General features: G+C 44.2%; 1 protein-coding gene across 2 annotated transcripts in view; it reads left to right on the top strand.

Moving 5' to 3' along the window:
• The window catches only part of TFAP2B (transcription factor AP-2 beta), a 107,433-nt gene extending 83,608 nt beyond the window's left edge, over positions 1 to 23,825 (top strand). For both annotated transcript variants that reach the window (XM_078647592.1, XM_078647593.1), the window contains exons 6-7: positions 523 to 664; positions 17,244 to 23,825. In XM_078647592.1, the coding sequence (XP_078503718.1) occupies positions 523 to 664; positions 17,244 to 17,538 (437 nt within the window). In that variant the 3' untranslated portion in view covers positions 17,539 to 23,825. The remainder of the gene's footprint in view (positions 1 to 522; positions 665 to 17,243) is intronic.
• Positions 23,826 to 24,375: the final 550 nt, after the last annotated feature.

Genomic DNA, 24,375 nt, shown 5'->3' with positions numbered 1-24,375 from the left:
CTGCGGAGAAGAAATGTAGAAGTGCTCTTAATATTAATTCCCGACTATTCATGTCCGTGTTAGTAAGCTCTTCAGTTAAAGATGGGCCCGTCTAATCCCCCCCGATTTCACGCCATCTGCAAATCACCGACACATCGGCAGACCATGAAATTCGACAGCCACGCCATTGACCATTGACAGCAAAACGGACCACAGAAGTCAGAGAAACATCACAGTCCATCGCATGATCATAGAAACACAAAACAATTATAGAGCGCCCACCAGAGACTGTATTTGTTCCCTGTCGCTTTAAATGGGAAGAAGCATAATATAGTATATGCTGTTATATTGAAACATACATTTAAAAAAAAGAGAAAATAGCCCAAGCCACAGAACATTTGTATGTAGAAACATTTATTTTAACACTGGTTGTGAATTTGTTAAATGCCGAATATCGCATTTCTCGGGACCGGAGTGTGAGTTGCGGAAGTGACGTGTTCGCATAATTACACTGACGCCAGGGTTATCCCCTTTCCCTTCCAGGTGAAGCTGTCCACTTAGCACGGGATTTCGGATATATCTGCGAGACGGAATTCCCAGCCAAAGCCGTATCCGAGTATTTGAACCGACAGCACACGGACCCCAGCGACCTGCACTCCCGCAAGAACATGCTTCTCGCCACAAAGTAAGTTGTGTTTTTTTAAATATATATATATTTTTTTTAATGTAGCCCCCACGTCCGGCCACATCTGTATGAAGCGGCATCTTAACACATTGATATTGCTGAAGGATGCGCTGATTAAAGTATCATATGCAGGAAGTCTTCCAGAATGCACAAACTGTCAATGGCCACATATTTCAGAGGGTGTGTCAAAAACAAAGTGAGTAAATAAATATAAAGCTACCCACACAGAGGATTAGTGCACATCTACCCACTCACTCAGACGTGAACTTCGTGTATTTCAGTGTGTGCTCACCGCCACACACAGTAAATAACTTACACCAGCATGCGCACACACACACACACACACAGCCTTCGTACGTTTGTGCACATATACAGAGATAAGTAATACATATCTGCTCACACATATTAACTCAGGCTTCGGACATTTGTAACACACACGGACATACACAGGCACACTTTAAATGTGCACACAAAGACTCCGCTGCTCATATATTCCTCCACATCACCCATCAGGGGCTTTTCAGAGACCAAGAAGGAGCATAATCCTGAGTTTCATCCAATCACTGAGAGAAGCTGCCCGTAGCTTCTTCCAGAGAAGGTTCCACAGTCGCACCTCATCACCACCCTTTCCCATTCTATCTCCGCAAAGGGGTCCCTTCTGAACACGTGGACGGTGAGTCTACACCAACAGGTGGTGTCACTTGAGTCTAAGTGTGACATGACTGTGGGTGGGTAGGATCCTCTGAATACTACCATGTGTACTGGTCGCTGCTTTTTTTCAGAGGTAGGCCTAAACCCTAAAATTATTTATAAAGAAAATCGAAAGGCTATCTTTTCCCCCTTGTATAGTGTTCTAGAGTCCCAGAAGCATAATGTTGGCACATTTTCCCCCCCCCAACTGCCTCACAGATGGCATCGAAATAAAATCACATTGATGACTACACTGGGGTGAATGTATGACATTGTTCTGCATTCTGTCCATCAACTGCTTTTGCATTTGTCACCCCGAGTGGGACGGGTATGCTCCGACATGAGTCCTGTGCTCTCAATGCCATTGGAATCAAGCTATCCTGGCTGATGATGGATGAAAGCCCGAAACCGGTCCTAAGATGCTTGATTCCAGTCCAGGGAGGACCTGGCTTGGCAGTTCAGGCTGGACTTTTCCCATGGGGCACAGGGTCAAGACTGATTTGCATATGGCTAGGTTCAAACTGGATTGGCATGGTGAGCAAAAAAACGATGGATTTAGGCCCAGATCTCTGTACTGGGGTGAATGCATGACATTGTTCTGCATTCTGTCCATCAACTGTTGTTTTTGCATTTGTCACCTCAAGTGGGACGGGTATGCTCAGACGTGAGTCCCGTGCTCTCCATGCCACTGGAATCAAGCTATCCTGGCTGATGAGGGCTGAAACCCCGAAACCCAGTCCTAGGATGCTTGTTTCCATTCCAGGGAGGACCTGGCTTGGCAGTTCGGGCTGGACTGTTCCCATGGGGCACAGGGCCAAGACTGATTTGCATTTGGCTAGGTTCAAACTGGAATGGCATGGTGAGCAAAAAAACGATGGATTGAGGCCCAGATCTCTGTATTGGGGTGAATGTATGACATTGTTCTGCATTCTGTCCATCAACTGTTGTTTTTGCAAGTGACTACTGTGCAGTAGCCATATTGAAATTCGAGGAAACTGATTCATTATAACATTTTGAAGATGGGTCACAAGAAAGTTCATATCCCTGTTTGCTGAATAAATTATATAAGGTACAAAAGTTCAGGGCACAATAGTAACCTCATCTGAAGTGATAGGTTGTGGTCTCATTGTCAGTGGTAGTACTCTAAAGTGAGAGTTTGATGCGGTATCCTCTTAGTTACCTCAACTTTTCATACTCTAAGGATTCTGTTGGATCTGAATCCTAGTTAATTGTTTTTCCAGCAGTACAGATGCTGGAAAGGGCCAAAACACACCACTCTAATGCTGCATTGATCGAATTACTAAAGTGCTGAGGCGCGTGCTTTACATACAGCAAAACTGTGCTGCCTTTGACTGCTGATCCAATCACATCACTTCCGGAGTAAAGGTAATGCACCGATTGCCTAGTAACCCCCCCCCACCCCTCCAGAGTTAGATTGAGTAAAAAATCCGTACCCCATTGCTGCAAAACCGGCCCCCACCCTCCCAGTCTCCCGGAGAAATGCCAGTTGCCCAGTACGGCCAGTCAGACCCTGGGTGTAGAGACGAGAATGCCAGTAGGAGTTAGCGGGTTTTTGTATAAAACATCTGAGTCAGTACTTAATTTAAGCCACTGGTTAGAGGTGCGGCCCACTGGCACACATTATTTTGGATACCAGCACCTAGTTTTCATTATCAAACTTTGACTCAGAAAAAGAAAGCAAGGGGGAAGATGGAAAAACAGCTCCGGAGGAAGAAAATAGGGAAGACAACCTTTAAGACTGTGACAAAGGGGCAGGAAATGCAATGGGGTGGATGAACGAAGCACGAGGTGGAATCTGGGCTAGGAAGCCTTAGTGGTCTGCACGCCTGACATGCAGCAGTGCTGGCTACATGCTAACGGGGAAAGATGTGGGCACCAGCACATAGTGTTTTACAAATTTAGCACTGATGTGAGGTTACCAGCAATTGGGGAGAGAATGTGGACTAACGGCTACCCGGTCGCCCTTGGAGCTGGGGATCCGGGTTCGAGTCTCGGCAGGGACGCTCAAATTCTGCGATTCTGGGCAAATAACTTTATCTCCCCGTGCCTTTAAAAAATTAATAAATAATGTGTCCGTCTGTAAAGTAACAGGTGCTCATGTAAAGCACGCTGATACCTCCGGGTCTAGTTTGAGCAATATAAAACTCCACAAAAAAACAACTGGGCTTTCTTGTTAAAATATTCCGCAGTCCTTGCAACAGATGGTTCTGGCGTCTATAGATGGCAACATGGCAAATAACATTGGTTAATTAACCTTTCTCTTGTTATGTGGCAGTTGTGACCTCTCTTTTAGCTCAGCAATGGGCTGCTTTAGTGATCTATTTATTGCTTTAATAAGACTCATGCTTTCAAAATCATGTTCTCTGAAAGTAACCACTTCTTTATTCTCAGCTAAATGTAAAAAAATTCCCAGAAGAATTTTTATGAACTCTGATGAGTTGCATCTAGGACAAAATAAGCCCCCAATAACATGTAGTATTACAAAACGTGCATAGCATCATGTAAAAGCACAACACAACAAAAACCAATGCAAATGTAAACTTTTATACTCCCACATACCATCTGGGTGTAATAGGCCTCCAGAGTGCGCCTTACTTCCTCTCTTGGTTGGAAAACAGAAGAAGGCTCAACGTGTGCAGAATAACCGGAGGGTCACAAGGTGCATGTTGTGTACCTATAGTCTTCGTGTAAGATCTGCTCTCACTTATTAACCACATGCTCCTATTCTGTGCACCAAAATCCTTTATTGCGGGGACATAAAATGGCTGCTTGTTGAATGTGGAATTATGTATGAAAAAAGACCTTTCAGCGGTGACAACCAGTTCTGGGTAATATTCGTGCATAAACCCATGGGCGATCACACATGCCACTCGGCAGTGGCATCTGAGCTTGTGGAGACGAGGGCTCTAAACTCTGGATCTTCAAGTCCATCTTTCACAAGTCCATCCAGGCTACCCACTCTGGGCTGCTAGCCACCTCCATAATGAGGCATTTCAGGACCCAAGGGAATGAAAGCAGCACGACAGTGAGGTTAAGGCAGGACCTCTGGGTTTACCTTGCACATAGCTCTGCACCAGTAGATAACTAGCAAATGATGATGCAACTGGCTGCTGTGACTCTTCTGGTAGGAAACTATCTCAACCTTATGTCTGTGTGCAGCAGTATTTGAGACCACCTCCCGCCTGGACACGGAGGAGATGCCTGGTGCCCAGATCCAATACTAGGGTTGATGGCCCTCTGTGAAGATCCTGCATGCTCAGTTACTCGTTTCTATCTGACTCAGTTGAACATTGTCACCCCAGGATTCAGGCCACTTCATCCATTGGAGGTGAGCGGGGGGGGGGGGCACGGGCCACTCCAGGAGAATAGCCACTAGTGGCAAAGGATGTTGCGCTCTTTGGTTAACGTTTGGCTCCCACCCAGCCTTGGGGGTGATCCCTCCAAGGCAGGGCATCTCCAGGAGATACTTCTTTATTGGTTCGAAAGCACCATCCTCTCTAGAGGCCTCTTCACCCTTAAACTCTCTATATCTCATTGCCCCAACAACACCTGGACATTACAGCGCTGACAGTTTCACGCATACCTTTTACTCCACCCAACTATTGGCGCTCAATCTGTCGGCACTGGAAGCCAGGACAAGCCCAGTCCAAAAAGCACTCTTTGCAGCTGCGGGAAGAACTCCATCTGGTCGTGTGGAGAACACCCATCTAAGGAGTTCAACAGGAGAATGCACTCAGAGAATTGACCCTCAACCTGATAATAAAAACAAACTTAACACTGATTCAGCCACTGCCCTCCATAACCCTAATTTCTTAGGTAAGAATCTTCTACACCACTTACAAAAACATAACTTTCAATATATAACTGGAAGTCTTTGCAAGTGCATTGAGCCAATCCTTGTCAATATTCTCCCACAGAATTTTTTTTGTTCTTTTTTTTAATATTACTTCAGCCTGAATTCAGTAACGTAACGGATCATGGTCATGATTAGGGGTGGGCATAATTAACAGAATTTTGGTCGCTCCTCGTTACTCTTTAACGTGGAGTTCCATCCAAAATCTGCCAATTGCTGCGTGGCAGAATTTTTCTCCCCAGAGGCTCCGGAAAATACAAGTTGGTGAGTACTACTAGCGAGATTTGGTGTCCTCTAGTGCAATATCTAACACAGGCAGTCGTATTAGTCACGGCCAGAGAGCTGCTGTTCTAGTCGGTTTGCTGCTGCTTCAGTAGATTCTACTAGAGTGGCCGCAAAATCAACTCTAATGGCTGCGTGCGCAATGCATGGTGCCATTCCTGCTGTCTTTTCAGTGCAGTTTACCCCACCAGCGCTAAATTGTAGCACAAGCAACACAAGCTGCATATTTTCCACCCATTAATGGAACATGGAATCTCGTGGAGTTTTTATGTAACTTAGCGGAATTCTTCAGCCTAAAAAAGCTCAGTGAGTTCCACCCACCCCTAGTCTTGATTGATTAAAGTTGGAGTGTGGATCGGCATCCCCCCTCGACAGGTTGTAAATGCTCTTGATCTCCTATACAGATCATTCCACTCCATGTCCACTCAACATTAACTGGCAGATCATCCTCTTAACACCGGACTCAGGGTGAGCTCTTGCTCTTAAACAATAACTTGTCACTGAGGTACACTCTCTCCGACATCATCTCCACCATTCATAACAATGAGCTAAACCAATGCAGTGTGTGATGATTGCATGCAGCTGGGTGCAAGTGTGGCCAAAAACCCACATGTTGGGCTGTATAAAGGTCCTGAAATTATAAAATGAATATGCAGACCACACAAATTGCTTTTCTATTTTTATTGGTAAAATAACTCCGTTGCTATATTAAACTATCATTGCCCTCAGACGGGAGATGGGCAGGGCTTGTTCCCCAAGCCATGCACCTTGAAAAGGTTCTGCACCATGGGTGAGGCTGTTGTCGGGTGGTGTACTGGAGGCCTGTGAAGTTTCACAACACAAGTCACTGTAACCCTGTGCTGTGAAACATGCTACTTCAGCACTATGAGCAAAGCCACTGGAATAATGCTTCAGGATAGGGACAAACTTTTGGGCTGGTTGAGTAAATTATGCACAGAATGGCCTTTATGGGAAGGGATAGTGTTTAAACCATGGTGAACTACTCCCTTTCAGCCCTGATCACAGTTTTATTGGGGATACAAGAGGCTTTCTAACAGCAAAGGGAAAGTGATGGCTGTAATGTTGCAGGGCTGCATAATGACCACAGGAAACTGTGTTGTGTAAGTACGCTATATTTATTAAGCAATACAGCTATAGGAGCGCCGAGCCGGTGCTGCTAGTCCTCCGGCTTTCGCGCTCTCTCCTCGAGCTGCGCGCGCAGCCCCAAAATGGCCGCCGGCACGTCGCGTCCTCACGCGACGTGCAACCACTAGAGCGTAACCACTAGAGCGCTTCTCTACATATCTCCCTTTTTTCCAAACAGTGAAACATTTGTAACTTACAGTCCGTCGCTCATATCGAAGTCTTGAAACCGGGAAGGTCTCATTACTGTCCTACCACTCCGGGTACATCTCACGGGGCAGGCGTGGTCTCCCTCTCTTGGGTCTCTGCATCGCCACTGGCATTGCTCGGTGCGATTGCACTCTCCACTGTCCTCCTCATGCTCGTTCCCTTCACTGCTCTCTGGCTGTTGTTGTTGCCTAGTTCTTCACTCATTTCTCTCTTACTCGAATCCAGGTCTTCATCATTTCGTTCCTTCTCAGTGACGGGTTCTTCCTCATCTCCTAACTCCGAGCCTGCCAAACTCCACTGTAGTACTTTGTTGCACTTTGCCATGCGGTCCTGAGACCATACATTTCCATCACTCAACAAGGCTGCTCTGTCGTACACCTCTTTGACTTGCAAGGGTTTGCTGTACTTACTGTCCCTCTTCCTTTGCAACGTCGCCAGCTTAACTCGCACCCATTCACCTTCTTCCAGTCCAGTGTCCTTCACGTTCCTACGCCTGTTGTAGTGTTTGGCATATATTTCCTGTGCCTTCTTCAAGTTTGCCTGGACCACCTGAACTGACCCCATCACCACCCGGTTGAAGAGTTCCACCAACCCATTTCCTGTGGGGTGATATATCGAAGTGTGTTTGGAGAGAATGCCATTTCTTTCCATTAAAATGCTCCACTTGTCAGAGGTAAATTGGGGGCCATTGTCACTCAAGATGGTTTTCGGGATGCCTTCTCTCACAAACGTGTCGGTCAAGAATTTCAATATTGTTTCTGTGTCCATGTTCTCCTCCACTATCAATTCGGGCCACGTCGAGTATCTGTCGATGAGTACACATATGTACGTTTGAACTCCTTGTCCATCAAGGATAGGGCCCAAAATGTCTATGGACAGATCTTCCCACGGGTTCTGTGGGGGGTCAAATTTTCCCAACGCTGGTCTCAGGGGTTTTAGTGTCTTGTCCGCTCCCTGGCATTGCAGGCACTCCCTTATATGCCTTTCGGTCCGTAGGTCCATGCCTGGCCACCAGTAGTTTTGCTTGGTTCGCGACTTCATTTTTCCTATCCCCAGATGGCCTTCGTGGAGTATGGTTAGTAGGTCGTGAATTATGCCTGTTGGAGGGATGATCTTGTCTCCTCTGTAAACGAAAACTCCTTGATCGCCTACTGATAGTTCCTCTCTGACTTCATAGTACGGCCTCAACTCCTCCTTAATGTGTCTTTTGCTGGGCCATCCCTTCATGATGTGTGTCGTCACTTCCTGCAAGGTGACGTCCTCCCTGTAGGCCTCGCTCCATTCTTGGTTACTGATAACCCTTTCTTGATCATCCATCAGGGCCACCATTCCTTCTTCTCCTGCTTGGTCTGTCTCTTCCGGGTCCATGGCCGCCGCTCTGCTTAAGTAGTCTGCCACTCTGTTCCTGCTGCCAGGAATGTACTCAACGTCATATCTAAATTCCAGTAGTTTTAATGTCATCTTTGAAATCCTGGGCATAGCACTCACATGTCCACTTGACGTTAGTACCTTGACCAGAGGTTTGTGGTCCGTTCTTAATTGGAACCGTGTGCCCCACAGGAATTGTCTGAACCTTGTAGACACCCATACGACCGCCAGCATCTCCTTTTCGATGACCCTATATTTTCTTTCTGTGTCGCTCGACGTGCGTGAGGCAAAACTAAGAGTTTCCATCACTCCTTGCATCAAGACCGCGCCCAACCCTTTGTCGCTGGCGTCCGTTGTAAGTATTGTTCTGCCTTGAGGGTCGTAACCCTTGAGTGGTATGGCTCCCACCACGTCTTGTTTGATGACCTCGAATTCACTTTGCGTCTCCTCTGTCCAGCAAAACACCGAGCTCTCTCTCGTCAGCCTCCTCGGGTGGTGTGTCTTTGTCGCGAAATGCTGGACGAACTTACTATAGTATTCGGCCATTCCAAGAAATGACCTCACTTCCTCTTTACTGGTGGGTGGTGGCGCTCTGCAGATTGCTTTAGCATTTTCGGTCTTTGGCGTGATGCCCTGTACCCCGATCTCATGCCCGAGGTAGGTCACAGATTCCATGCCCAGCCCGCACTTTGCCCACTCTGCCGTGAGTCCCTTAGTCTCTAAGACTTTCAGTACCTTGTTTAGCTTCGCATCGTGGTCTAACTTGTCTCGACCCATCACCAGAATGTCATCCTAGAAATACTGGATGCCATCCATGTTCTTAAACAACTGGTGCATTAGTTTTTGGAACACCGCCGCTGCCGATGCGAGGCCGAACGGCATGTGCTTGAATTGGTAGCACCCCAAGGGAGTGATGAACGACGTCAACCGTCTGCTCTCCGGGTGCAAGGCAATCTGGTGATATGCTGAGGTCAAGTCTATGGTTGAGTACCACTTGATTCCACGTGTTTTGGCTAGCATCTCTTCGATCCTTGGAAAGGGGAACTTTTCCACGATAATATTCTTATTCAATTCTCGCAGGTCAACACATAGCCTGACCTTCCCACTGGGCTTCATGACAACTACCAATGGCGCCAACCATTCAGCGCACGTGATGGGTTCAATGTTCACCTTCCTTTCTAGCTCTTGCAGTTCTTCTTGCACTGCCTCTCTCACTGCCAGTGGTATGTTCCTCACCTTCTGAGAGACTGGCACAGCTTCCTCCTTGAGTACTATCTTGTGGGCGAATTTTTCTAGTTTACCTACTGTGCCTCCAAATACTTTGGGGAAATCTCTTTTCCACCTGTCCAGGTCTGGCCACGCCTCAGGTGCTGTTAGCAGTATCTGTTCTTTTCCACCTGGATTTATTTGATGTCCAGGTCGCCCTGGTCTAGCCACCCCAGTACAGATGGTCCCCTTTCCGATATGTACAGTTTACAATGTGCGCTGCGTCCTCTGAATTCAAACTTTAGTGGCCTGAATCCTAACATGGGTATGCGATCCCCATTGTATGTGACTGGCCGAATGTCTAGTCGTTCCAGGTCTGGGCCCAGGTGTGGCTTGAATGTTTCGTTCCAGACCTCTCTCTGGACTATGGTGTAGGGCGACCCAGTGTCTTCCACTATGCTTATTGGCACTCCTCCGATCGTCATGTCCAGCACCGGCTTGGTTGACCTTTTGTTGTCTACGCTTAGTACTTGGTCGTAGATGCACAGTACGGTGTCCACATCTTCGTCTGCGCTCTCCTATCGGTCCTCTTAATCTTGCTCAATGTATTTCACCACGCTTCTGGATGATTTCCTGCTGCACACCTTTTCGTAGTGCCCTACGATTCCGCAGTACATACATTTGGCTCGGAATGCCGGGCACTTCCGGTCATGTGCTTCATGGGACCAGCTCCCGCATCTATAACAGGCGTTCTTCTTGTTACCCATCTGTGTCTCCGGGGGTCTCGGGTTGCCTTGCCACTTGTGCGGTCCCTTCAATGAGGATCCCTTGTTTCTGTAGTCCTTGCGATGCTCTTCATCTTCCACCCTATTGACCATCGGGCTGGCCGTTGTTTCTCTCTTCGCCGCCTCTGCGCACCTTCGCGCCAATTCTGCCCTCTTTACTATCACCATTACCTCCTTTAGCGTGACGTCGCCGCTCGCCCACAGCTTATCCTGCACTGCGGTGCTCGTGGTATGCATCACAATCTGATCCTTGATGATTTCATCTTGGAACGTGTCATATTTGCACGTGGCTGCCAATTTTCTCAGCGCCGCCACATACTCTTCCACTGATTCTCCTGGTCGTTGCTTCCTTTGTTGGAAATTAAACCTGTCAATTGATACACACACCGCTGGTTTATAGTGATCGTTTAGGTTGTCGATAGTGTATGCATACACATCATCATCTGTGCTCCCTCGCTGTTTTGGCACCATGTTCTTGAAGACTCTGAGCCCCTCCGGGCCTAGATTATGTAACAGAATCCGCTTCTTCCGTTTACTGGTGAACTTTTCATCATTTTCATCTTCAAGCACTTCTATGAAATTGTCAATATAGTCTCTCCAATCTTCCCACTTCATGAGGGGTTCCCCCGGTTTGGGTAAGAATTGTACTGGAACTGTCGCGGATGCCGCCTGTGCACACATCCTTTCCCGCCGTTCTGTGGGTGGCGTGCCGCTGTAACTGTTAGGACTGCCTGGAGCGCTGTCTCTTTCTTGTTTCTCCTTATGCGACTGGGGGCTTCCGGTGGCTGCCCCTTCACTCTTCCCTGAGGTAGCCAGCTCTGACAAGCTATGTGGCTGGTTCACTGGGCCTCTGGTTGTCCTGGCCTCCTGCGCGCTTCCTATTTATTTCCCTCCTGCTGCGCACTTGCTGGGTGCAGCGGGGGCACTGTGGGCTCTGCCGCGCTCCTTAATGCTGTTTGCCTGCGTGGTTTCTTACTTGCGAACCTCCGCGTGGTGGTTGTCCATGGGGCTAGGTCAGCAGGGCAGTTGCTTCTGTCTCCTGTGTTCTCTGCTGACTTTCCCGTGTTTTCACGTGGTCTTTCTGCTAATCCCGAACCCTCGTCGCCATTGTAATGTTGCAGGACTGCATAATGACCACAGGAAACTGTGTTGTGTAAGTACGCTATATTTATTAAGCAATATAGCTATAGGAGCGCCGAGCCGGTGCTGCTCATCCTCCGGCTTTCGCGCTCTCTCCTCGAGCTGCGCGCGCAGCCCCAAATGGCCGCCGGCACGTCGCGTCCTCACGCGACGTGCAACCACTAGAGCGCAACCACTAGAGCGCTTTTCCACAATGGCGAGCAGGGGCAAATGGGTCTTCAAAACGGGCCCCACAAATAGATTTTCCCCTGGACCCCACAAAACCTTCTGACTGGTCTATAAACTATATACCAACAGCCTCACTGCTGCCTGGATGTTGGACCTCTGCCAAGGGTGCCCAGGGTTGAACTGTGGTGGCATCACTTATCCATTGCAGTTCGGGATAAGGACCAGCAACTGTGTGCCCATTAAAAACGAATTGCTGGAGAGATCTTAAATTACATATGTTTGGTATACAGACATAAAAGGGCCTTTAGTCCAGGTCATTAACACGAGAGCTGCAAGGTTCCATCAAGGCCTCTTTAGACATATTGCAGCACAAACCGGTGTTTGAGGGTGAATAGGGACTTCAATGCGCATTTTTGATGCAGGAGTTCTCAAGCTTACTGGATGCCTCTGCCTGGAGAAGGGCTTCGTTTTGAAGCGCAACAACATATTTTGTGCAATAAATATGACAACAAATATTTTCTTAGTATAGTCGTAGTCGAGTTCACGTCAGCAGGCCCCTATTAGATACATCTAATGTTCCCATTGGCTTCCCCGGTACAAGCTGACTGTGAGACTTAGGAATGAACAATTGCTCTGTTTCCAGTAGTTGTAGCCCAATCACAGGTGACATGAATGTATAAAGTTAGAGATAGAAAGACAGAGAGACAGCTGGATGGACGGACACACAGACAGTTAATGGCCTAAAGGGGGTATAAATGTGTGGATTGATGAGTAGGCAGCCAGACAGACAGACAGATCGACTCTTGGATAGATAGTAAAAGCTAGCAATAGACCGGTATGGAAACTGAAAGGGAACATTAGATTGAGCGAGACAGACAAATGGAGCAACCGATTAATAGTCAGCTAGAGAGAGTGAAGCACAAGCAGATAGAGAAAAAACCGCTCCAACAGTAGGACAACAGACCGAAAGATGGGTAGGCAGGACGACAGACCACCCATGTGGCTCCAGCAGGCACAGCCTCAGCCCCAGTCACTCGTGCACTGCTCTCTGAGAGGGGTTGCTACCTGACAGGCTCATTTATACAAATGTATGGATGGATGAAAAATCATTTGCTCACATTTGCCCAGATGTTTTCTGGTCCTGATTTGAATTTGATTGCCCTGTTCCGCTGGGTCGAAAGATATTAATGTCTCAGGACTTTAATTGCTTGCAGGCCTCCGCGAGGGCTTTGAAGAGCTCACATTTCTGACTCATTAGCATTTCTTCGCTATATTCAAAGTTTCCTTTTCTGCTGCGGTGTAACGTATGAGACACGGTTCGGGGACCCTTGCCATGTCCCCCATAACACCTTGAACCCACATGATTTTCAGATTACTTTCAAACACCCTGTCAGCTGGTGATCGAAAGAGGACTTCTACAGGGCGACTCACCTCTCTCCACCTCTCGTACCTCCCGAGCTTTGAAGAAAACCACATTGTAGAAGGAATAAAATGGCACCCAACCTGCCCCATGACGTCAGTAGTCTTGTATTCCCTCTTAAAAGTATCAGGACATAAAATACTGCCCCCTTGTGCCAACTCTTGAAAAAAAACTTAATTGGAATGCAGTGGCCGACTCCTAAAGCATATATATTTATATGCTTCTTCCAGACCTTTTGAAATTGTTTTTATTTAAAAATGGAGCTAGAAATTGTCTCCCAAGGTAGGAGCTGTTTAAGGACTAGTGTCTTTCAGGAGCCTTAAAGCTGTGCTCTTGCACCATTTGAACATTCTAGGCAACAAATGGATCTATATGAAGGACCTCGTGCACTTTGGAAAGAAGCGTTCAAGAGCAAATTGGGGAGCTTTAATTAACTTTAGTAAACATTTCTACCCCACAGAACATACTGGTTTACTTCTAGACTTCTATGCAACGAATCAATATCTAATTGATTAGTTGCACATTTCTAGAAGTAAACCAGTGTGTGTGTGTGTGTGTGTATGTATGTGCGTGTGTGTGTGTGTGTGTGTATATATATATAATATACACCGTTGTTGCTGTATTGCTTGCTGGAGGTTGTTGGAGAGTTCTTCGTTGATATATCTGTTTGATTAGCTGCATATCTCTAGAAGTAAACCAGTATGTTATGCGGGGCACAAATATATATATATATATATATATATATATATATATATATATATATATATATATATATATATATATATATGAGGTACGTGGTGTTCCCGCGATGCAAATGGACAGCAACAGCAATCACTGTCAGACAGCAAACAGGAACAGCGAGACCCAGAGAAGGTGCAAATGTTTTAATTGTATTTTAGCCCAGCACCAGTCCGCCATGACGCGTTTCGGCTAGGGATAGCCTTGATCACATGACACTCATATATATATATATGTATGTATATATGTATATATAGATATATATGTGTGTGTGTATATATAGATAGAAGATAGCTAGCCATTGTTATTTCTCCCTAGTGGATCTTAAACTACGCGTTTCACTTAGAGTGAGCAGCTTAGGTTTCCTGATTCTCACAAATAATGCATATTTTAATTGACAAGCATATAAGTAAGCAGGAATAATATAGAAACATCTAAGCAATCTAGAAAAAGCTCTAACTGTGGTCGCTGATTGTCTGTAATTGCCTTTAATTAAACAATTTCCCCATTTTGTAATTTTTGAAATACTTTTTTTTGGGTCGGGATGAGGGAGTAAGGAGCGCCTGTCACAATTTTTCTAAATCCCAAAACACGAAGTATTATTTTTCTTCTAACACTTCTTATGTTCCATCTCCAAAGAGTGTCTTGTTTTTATGCCCAGCACTGTTTCTGGGAGTCAAACGACCCCCGACTGTATCCTTAAATGACAAGGGAAAATTAAGGTTCCTTTTAGATTTGCACACCCTAGTGTTTCAGCTGTATACATCTATGAGTTAATAGTAGAAGAAATATTAAAGGGGTATATTTAATAAGTGCTTGGGCAATTTAATGAAAACCTCATCTCAATTTTAATGTATTATCATAATGTATTTATTGCTCAAAGTCCCTCAACTGGTGTAAACTTCAATTGACCAATTTTAAGTAGGTTCAGGGGCTTTGAACTGCATATGACAGCAGTATAAATAGTGAATATTCTTCATGATAAAATACTGACATACATGCACACACACACTCTTCCCCCATAAATAGCATTTATAGAAACTGTCTCCATATCAACTCATTACATTACAAAAAGTTATACAACCTGAACAATCTGAAACCATTTATGGTTCTTCAACTGGAACTTTCGCGTGTTCAGGGTTGGAAATGAATTGGATTCCCGAGGAACAGCGTTCCAGGAATGAGGATGAAGTGTTAATGCAGTTTTTGGAATACTTTACTTACTGGGAGATGATAGTTATATAGAATGATAGATTGATAACCCTGGTTTACGGGGATGGTTTTCACCGAGGGGTTCTGAGTGACAGGAAAGGTCGAGTTGTCTATGATGTCACCACTCAGAAGCCTGAGGCGAAAAACTTCCCTGTAATTTGCTTCTGAGGAGTATTGGGGGAGCTATACATAGCATGGCCTCTCCTTCCTGATGCAAATTAATTATATAAAAACCTGACCTTTTGCCCTCCCCCCACCACTCTCTGTGCCTTCTCTTTCCTCTCCTGCTCCCAGCATTCCAGTGCTGCTCTGACAGGCTCTCAAGGCCAGCATGAGCAGCCTGGAATTCCTATATGACCAGGCAACAATGAGTTATGAGATCTGTAACCCATGTTGCTAATTCACAGCAGTGAATTATCAGATTTAGAATCTGACATTCTTGCTTATGGCTCCCAGTAAAAGCTATACATAACGTATAGAATTAGAGTTGGGGAACATTTCATTACGGAGGGCTTTTCACCAAGGGGTTCTGCGTGAACTCAAATAGACAACAAGAGTGAAGCTCGAGTTGTCTGTGATGTCACTCAGAACCCTGAGGTGAAAAACATTGTTATTCATTTTTACCCATCTGTAATTTAATCTTGTATATGGCCCCCAAAGTCATCTGCCTCTGCCTTCAACTACTGCGCAGGGGCAGAGGATAATGGGAAAGCTACACATAAAATGCCCTCTGCTCACTGACATTTATGTGAAAAATAAATATCATACCAGCTATCCTTAACTAAAGCCCACCACCTTCCCTGCTTTACTTTCCCCTCCTGCAGCTGTGCTGTCTGTCAGCTAACAGCAGAAGGTTTTGCCCTTAAACAGTAAGGCTGGGCCCAATACTAATAAACACCACCAGAAAGCCAATACGGCTATCTATCTAATCCATTACTTATGGAAGTGACTCATGGACCAACTCAATGTGACACCAAGATTCATTTGATTCTTTTTTTATTTTTTATTTTTACTTATTCGTGATTTGCGTCATTAATGTATCAAAAAAGTTTGAAAAATGTACACATAACAAATTTACAAACCACACCCACATTTATATGTAAGATTCAATTTCAAGATATCAAAATGTACATGACCAGAACACAACATATACCATAAAATAATTCATGACATACATTTTGACAAGGACAAAACAGATACAAACATATTTGAATGTAAACAGAAGACAAAAAAACCTTTAGCACATTTTGAAAAATTGCCTTTCTAAGCTTTACATTCAAACCTAACAGTGCACTATTCTAAATGAACCCAATGTACAACAAGCATCCCAATGTATTCCCTTAGATTTTTGAAAAAAATTATTATTAATTTCTATGCTTGAATGTAACCAGGGGTGACTCTCTTTTTGTTGAACTTGTTTGGAAAATGCTTGTTAGACGCGTTTCGAACCCAACCAAAAATTCACGGGGTTCTCATTAGGACCAATAGCTTTTTAAAGAAATCAACCGATCTCATGTGTTCCACTCATGAACTCTTATTAGAAATTTTTATGTCAAGCGGAGACCACTTCTGCGGCCTTTCAAATAGTGGTTTCAAATTATCTTTCCGATTTTCTTTTTGGCGTGCAACGCTGTCTCAGCTCTCAAAATCTTTCTATTCTGTAACTATGGAGAGGACGGCTTTCTTTTCAACTATCGTTCTCTTCTGGCAGGGTTGGGTTTCAGACAAGCAGCGCTGTGCTGATAGGCTCTCAGAGAGCCCCGGAACCTGGCCTGGAAGGCCGTTATGACGTCACAACAGTTGATAACCAGTTTTGCTATCACCTGTTGTGATGTCATAGCAAGGAGTTATGACTTTCAGAAACTGAACTAAACCATAGAAGCTTTCTATGAGCGCCAAACAGAACATGACAGTAAGCCCCAAAAGAGGTTCCTCTGTTAATGTGGTCACCTTACTGTCCTCGGCACGCTACCTTTTCAGTTCCAGCCTAATGCATTATGGGTTTTGTAGTCTTGGTCTGTTTCTATTGAACCAGCAGCACTGACACAACCACTTGATGACATTGATTTAGAAAAGAAAAGAAAATAAGAGTGAGATCATGGTGTACCGATGGCATGGAGTCAACAGACCCATCATTGCCATGTTGTCTCCAGGAATGCGGCCCCCCTCCGCTACTTGGCCCAAAGTGAAAAGGAATTTGAAAAGTTATGGAGATGTATTACAAATACACCTCGAACATTTTGTACACCAAAGCAAATTTGAAAGTACAGGAATGCACAATGTAGCAAAACTAAACTATATTCCGTGGTTATGACCCTTCTCTTTTTTTTGATTTTTCTGCAGGCAGCTTTGCAAAGAGTTCACAGATCTGCTGGCCCAGGACAGGACGCCCATAGGTAACAGCAGGCCCACCCCCATTCTGGATCCAGGAATCCAGAGCTGCCTGACGCACTTCAGCCTCATCACGCATGGGTTTGGGGCGCCGGCCATCTGCGCCGCTTTCACTGCCCTCCAGAACTACCTTACAGAGGCGCTTAAGGGGATGGACAAGATGTTCTTGAACAGCAATTCCAGCAACAGGCACACTTCCGGGGAAGGGAGTAAAAACGGAGACAAGGAGGAGAAGCACCGGAAGTGAAAGCGCGCTCTGCCCGCTGCCATTTTAGCTTTAACATATTTGGACCGGCTTTGGAAAACTTATATTAGAACATTTAATACAAAAAATATAAGAAGGAAATTTACGCCACAAAAAACGGACCCAGGGTGCACCAGGGAGCAAATGTCTTGCAACAGAACTCTTGGAGTCTTTGTCCAGGATTTTCCATCTCTTTCACCTATTTTGGAATGGAGTAAACACACAAACAATAACATTTAATCATACAGGAAGAGCTGGAGGAACAGTACGGCCATCCCTTGTTTTATATTTTGCAGTATGAATACAACATCTACGGGTGTGAGTGCTGGTGTATGTATTTATACATTGAAAATATAAATGTGTATAAATCTAAATGTGCGAATGAATCATCATGCACATTTATAAAACACATTTCTACAGTAAATGTGTGCATATTTTATGCACATATTTAAACGTTTATAAATGTGAATATATATATTTATATACACACATGCATATATATCTAATATGTATCTGTATGTGGTTAGGTGTATATATATTTATACATTCACACCCGCACATTTAAACAGTCCCTAAAAATACATGTTATGAAGATATTTCGACATCTCTCCTTGAGCAGCTTTTCTCCTACTTGGAACTGTGGCTGGTGCGTTTGTAGTCCTCTCTTGATTTCTACTGATCAGCGACAGCACTCTCCACTGGCCCAAGAAGCAGTGTTTACAGCTCCAGGCACTTACTGAACAAGGCAGGCAGAGGCTTGCTTTTGGCAAAGGGATGTCTCGTTTGTTCGCGAAGAACATGGACGAGTACCCAGTGGCAATCACGCGGAAGACTTTTCAACTTCATTTGGGAGTTTTTATATTTCCATCATCGTGTCCATTACCTGAGATATTTAATTTGTTACAATGTTGTGTGGTCTGACAATTTTAAAAACTGCTAACAAAAAAAAACTTTCTATAGCTGTGTTCCACTGTGGGAATGCAGCAGTCGTTTTGATTTTCTACTATTTTAAACGGTTTGCCCACCTCGCTTTTTGAGATTCTTGAACATGTTACCGTACTACACGGTTAAACTGGGTTATACTGCTTTTGCCCTCTCAAGGAAGTTGCCTACTTCTTACATTCAAATTGGCATTTCAAATTGTGATTAATGGAATACTAGGTTGTGCCATGCAGATGACAATGGTTTGCATTTCATAAGCTAGTGTGTGAAGATAGTGAAGTCATTCTCACACGAGGCTAACTACTGGAACATTAGAAGATGATATTAATGTCGCAATTTGCATGATCTGTCTATTCATTGATGATTTGCCTGTCACTTACGGTCAAGGAAAAATATGGGTGTTCTATAATCACACGCTACTTGTGAAAATGTGCTGCTGTCTCTCCGGAACAAGTGTGGAGTTGTGCTAGTATCCATTCGTCCATCCTCTGGCTCGCGCCCCAGTTCTTTTGGCCAAGCCCCAATGTCAACTTCAACAACTGTTCTTTAAAGGGAGAGGGTCATATTTTTGGCCAATATTTTAGCTTAATGTGTTAGTAATACAATATGTGATTGGACATAAAATCCCTCTCCTCAGCATGTTCTGTTAGTTAACACCAGTTCATTGTACGTATTATCCAACAGGGTGAGTGATAGCACGAAAGAAATGTAAAGGCTTTCAGTGATAAAAGTGCATTGAATTCCTTTTCCTTTTATTTCAAATACTTTTAGCCCATCAAAAAACTTTCTAATATACTTTTCGCACTACTTCTGGTGAAAAAATAATAATAGTAACTTGCTATTTATTGATCAGTACCACTTTTTTGCTTTTTCTAGATGCTACAAGAACAGTTGTTGGTATTTCTCAATTTACGGATCAATGTATCTGGTGAACGTTTAGCTCACAGAACTTTAATCCTTTCCTTTAAACTCGGACTCCCTGCTTTTTGCGGTTCTTTGCCTTAATCAGTCCAACAGGGTCTGGATTGCACACATTGTACCAATGAGTTAGCAGTCTTACAGTAGTGACCGGTCAATTTTACCGTAGCATTTACACTCTCTGAACAATACAAAATGTAATTTTCAGCTGGTATAGAGTTTGATTTTCCACCGATCTGTCAGTGCAAATGTCACATTGCACTTGCAGGTCAGTACAAAACCTGGAAGAAGAAATGCCCACTCGGCAGTGCAGAATTGTTCAATCACAAGTTCAGTGCTTAAAGTGTGTCCCTCAAATGACATCTTGAAAATACTAGTATACCCTAGACCTACGTGAAGTTAGTCCTCTTCCAGTCTGATAATGGGTGACTGTCTCAATGCTCTGATCAAGCACACACAGGGATAGATTATCATGAATTTGTGCTGGTTCAGTCACAAAAAGAGATTCAAATGGTGAAAAGTCTTTATATTTTTTAAATTTCCTTGCAAAGCATTTTTTGCATTGGAAAGCTTCCTAAAATGTCATTCAAATAGCACTTTGTACTGGTTTGCGATACTTGGCATGGGGGGGGGCATATGATCAGTAGTACAAGGGCGTTCCCATGCCATCACCCATGGCTCTTGACTCAAATCCCAATTTATAAACAATGGCAGATGGCTATTCAGCAAACAAAAAACCCAAGACAGGTGCTTGTAAAGGGAACTGTTTTTATGTATCCGAACTTTTCACAAGTTGCGTGTGTGCTGCTCCATACAACACACTTACCATGTAGGAAAAGTTTTAAAGTATGTCTAAGAATAGAATTTTGTATTGTAATGGTGCTCTTTCATTACAAGCTCTGTGGTAGACATCTCTTACACACCTTTGCACTAAGGTATGTTTGTGTGCGGAGCTAGGCAGCCTGAGGGGGCACCAGTGCTAGGGAAGCGAGCAGCAGCACAATTACTTAGAAGATATGGCACAGCCCTGCTTTCTACTCTCAGGGCAACGTAGCATAGAAACTTTGGTTGCTATGTTGCTCTGTAAAATAGAAAAACTTCTCCATGTGCTTTACTGCACTACTACACTCATCTTGCGATTCTCTAGGACTTTGCCCTCTTCAGTATGGGACAGTCTGTCTCTGTTTTTTTAAAGCGCGCTTATTGTTAATGGAACAAGCTATACAGCCATAACCAAGGGTAACAAAGATACGTACAAGGAGCACAACAGTGGTGTCAACAGAAATTTCCATCTACCACACAAGGCCATCATAGCAGTGGACAGGCAGGTCAATAACAATTATGATTCGGTTTCACTTTCAGTTTAAGGGAATATCTAAAGTGCAGCAGGGGAATGGTGGCAGCATCGTGGCGCTAGACACTAATAAGTAGCAAAAAGTAAACTACTTAGGATATGAGGACAAAAAGATGCCTTCCTCGCACCAGTTATCAAATGGAAAGAGTTACAGTCACATTTATTTTTTCAAAATTGAACTAGTGCAGCATAGTTCGGAAATATCCCTCCCAAAACTCTATTGAAAACATCATACTATTAATGTACATGCCTTGTCTACTGGCTGGATGTTATTCCTGCAATTTCTACGTGTAACTGGTCCCTAGACCTGGTACCAAATTAGTACTTAAGTGCACAAAAAGTGGTCCTGTGTTGGCAAAATCTAAATCCTGACTCACCTTCTCAGGGTGTGTGGATTTTCAAGATCAAATTTTTATTCTGCGCAAAAGTACACTTTTTTTGATGGACATTTTTACTTGTCTAAGTCTGTGTGAAGGGGAAAAAAAAGGAAAAAAAGGGACACAAGATATTCATAGGGGGCGAAAAGCGATGAACGACCAGCCAAACGCTCATATGCGCCCTCAAGGTTAGACCTTTGTGGGTATTCACAAAAGTTCTCCACTATGTTCCCTGCTCTGAAGCCACATGGATCAATATTACTCCTGTAAATAGGAAGGCAAAGTGTGCTTTCCATGATGGGAAAGGGAACCGATCTCCTCCACGTTTAATGTCCACATAGAGGAAGTGGTTTCTCCATAGGGGAAAACGTGTTTCCTGCTAAAGGATATTCCACATAATTAAGTAAGATTCAGTAGGAATATTCACGCAAATAATGGCTTTTTTACATTTTAATTATATTTGTTAAGTCTTATAAATGCCTGGTATGTAGTTCAAAACATGTTATGTGTATTTGTGAAGTACACTATCAGTCGCGAGGGTATATGGGGAAATATGAGTGCATTTTCAACTTTTCAAAAGATGTCTGTGAATCAGTCCCATGATCACACCACAATAAAGACAGTCTGTCCCTTCTCAACTACAGAAGAGCTTTTAAGGGGGAACCTCTGGCTTTCAATTGTATCCAAATTCAAATATTATCCCATCAGAAGACACAACGTTCTTTTATTGCATAGTTTAAAACAGACCAGTTTGCGATGACCTGATGCATCACCTTTTATTTTACTGATATAATAGTGTCTTCTATTATCGAAGGGTGCAGAAAGCTTTGCTCATGGGATCGTTTTTAGGTCTGGCCTACAAACAGCCTTAGCTGTTTTGCCAGTCCAATGGTTTCCCTCAAAATATAATAAAAATCTATACCTACACACACAAATAAAGGGCTTTTGGTCAGTCACTTTCGTCCAGTGGTCTGTTGATATATCATTCACATTTTGCTCGGACCCATCACAGCATCCAGCAGTGGGTCAGCCCACTTCAGCCATTGGCTGTTTTGCACTATGAGTCATGGTTTATCCTGATTGCTTGTGCACAGCTGTCTGTAAAGAAATGCTCTTCAGTACCAAGTACCGTCTATCTGAAAGTGGGGTCCAAGGCAAGGCCTCGGATCTCCTGAGATCTTTTCTTGCCGATAGGACACAAACCGTGGACCTGAGTAAAGATAGATCTTAGCCTTTCTCTCTCCCCTGTGGGGTGCCGCAGGTGTCATCTCTTAGTCCCACATTATTTAATGTGTATTGGTCACCACTGGCAGCTCTGATTAGATCCTTTGGGTTCCAACTGACCTCGTATGCGGACGACACGCAAATTGTGTTGTTTCTTCAGAATGGCAAAGAAGCGGAGATGGGATCAAGATGCCATGACTGCATGCAGGCGAACGGGAGTTGGATGTCTTAAAACTGCCTGATGCGCAATGCAGGAAAAACAGAGGTGATCAAATTTGGGATCATCAATAACCTCTGGATGCCGGATTGGTGGCCAACTGTAATGGGCACGCTTCTGGCCCCTGCTGAGAAGGCTAAGAACTTGGGGGTGATCGTTGATTCTAAACTCTCCTTCGGTGACCAAATTAGCAGGGTCGTCTCAACCAGCTTCTACATTCTTAGCACGGTTTTTAAGGCCCTTATGGGCATTGGTCCTGCTTTCCTGAGACAAGGTATACAATGGTACGTTTCTGGAAGAGCTCTGCGCTCTTCGGAAGCAAAATAAGTGATCGTTCTTCGTTTCAAAAAAGGCAGTTTGGGTGGCAGAAGCTTTTTTCATTGTACTACAAAAGCCTGGAACAGCTTGCCTCTGCACCTTAGAAGCTCAACCGAGCTAATCCCCTTCAGGAAGGGATTGAAAACATGGCTTTTTACATGACCCAACTAATTTTATCTATGTCCAGGTAGGCAATGCCCAGCGCCAGGACACCCTAGGATAACAGAGCGCTTTAGAAGTTTTATTAGCTTAACATTAACTCCTTAATTCTTTATAGGTCTATACTTTCCTTTTTTTGCGATTTTGAAGTCCCGCTATTTAAAAAAACTCCTTTACTTATAAGAATAGATGATCAGTTGATGTTTATTGCTGCGTTTATTCCCAGAACTATGCCATAGGATAATGCTAGGCTTCATTTCCACTTTTAATAAATCGACTTGCTGCAAATTAACACAATTCAAAATGAAAAAGTAACCTTGAAAAACATAATGCAAACCGACCTGGAGAATCACTTTCCTTACCTGTGCCAATATCTGTTTGATAAAATATTTTTTACATGGATTCCATTCCCTTGAAGACCTGTATGGCTGCCATCTTTATTTTTATGCCAAACTCTTCCAAGAACATCCATTTTCTAAATGTAGCAGACATGATTCAATATCAGTTTTAGTTCAAAATGCGGGCGGGCAAACGATGTTTAAGTTTGTATATATTTATTTATGCTTAATTTAATGGGAAATTGTAAATATGGCGAGCAAGTACTTGGGGTTATTTATCTGTGAAACTATACCTCTGTGAATGGGTGGAACACGCTTGACCTTAGATAGTCACCTCTGATTTTTTTTTCTGTTCTGTTAGAAACAAACTGTTATGGTAATGGGTAGAAATTGGTTCTTGTCCAGTGATGATCTGATTTACATTAATAAAAAGATTGTTGTGATTTTGTTGTATTTGCAGCAAAACTTTCTTTATATTTGTGTGCAGGCACACTTGCCTGTTTATGTGTGTGCAGGTGTGTAGTACAAATAGTGACTGGTAAAAGAGAGGAAATCAAAGATCTGAATAACATTTTCTTTATTCAAACCCCAAACCCGCTGGAAATCAGGATATGGTTAGGAGTGTAGCTTTCACTGGTGCAGCTGGTGCAGTGGCACAGGGCTCAGAGGCAGTGGTGTACCTAGCCCTATGGGTGCCTGTGGTGGTCTCTGCGTTTGCCGCCAGTGGTGGCTGCAGTAAAGGACGAGTGGGGGGGTGCGCTGGCGAGTAGTTTCTCCTTTTGCTGCCCCCTTGCAGCAAATGCATTGAGGAGCGGGAGGCTGTTTTGCCGCCCCAAGACAGCAGGTTATAGTGGGGGGAAACTCGTGCTGCCCGGGGCGGACCGCACCCCTCTAGCTACACCACTGCCCAGAAGCCCAAGGGAGAAGGGAGCCATCTGAATACTTTTTGTTTGATTTTGTAATTCAAACAGCAGCCAAAGCGACAATTTCCTT

This window comes from Lissotriton helveticus, chromosome 6, assembly GCF_964261635.1.
Source record: "Lissotriton helveticus chromosome 6, aLisHel1.1, whole genome shotgun sequence".
NCBI classification, from domain to species: domain Eukaryota; kingdom Metazoa; phylum Chordata; class Amphibia; order Caudata; family Salamandridae; genus Lissotriton; species Lissotriton helveticus.
This window is presented reverse-complemented; position numbering and strand designations above follow the sequence as displayed.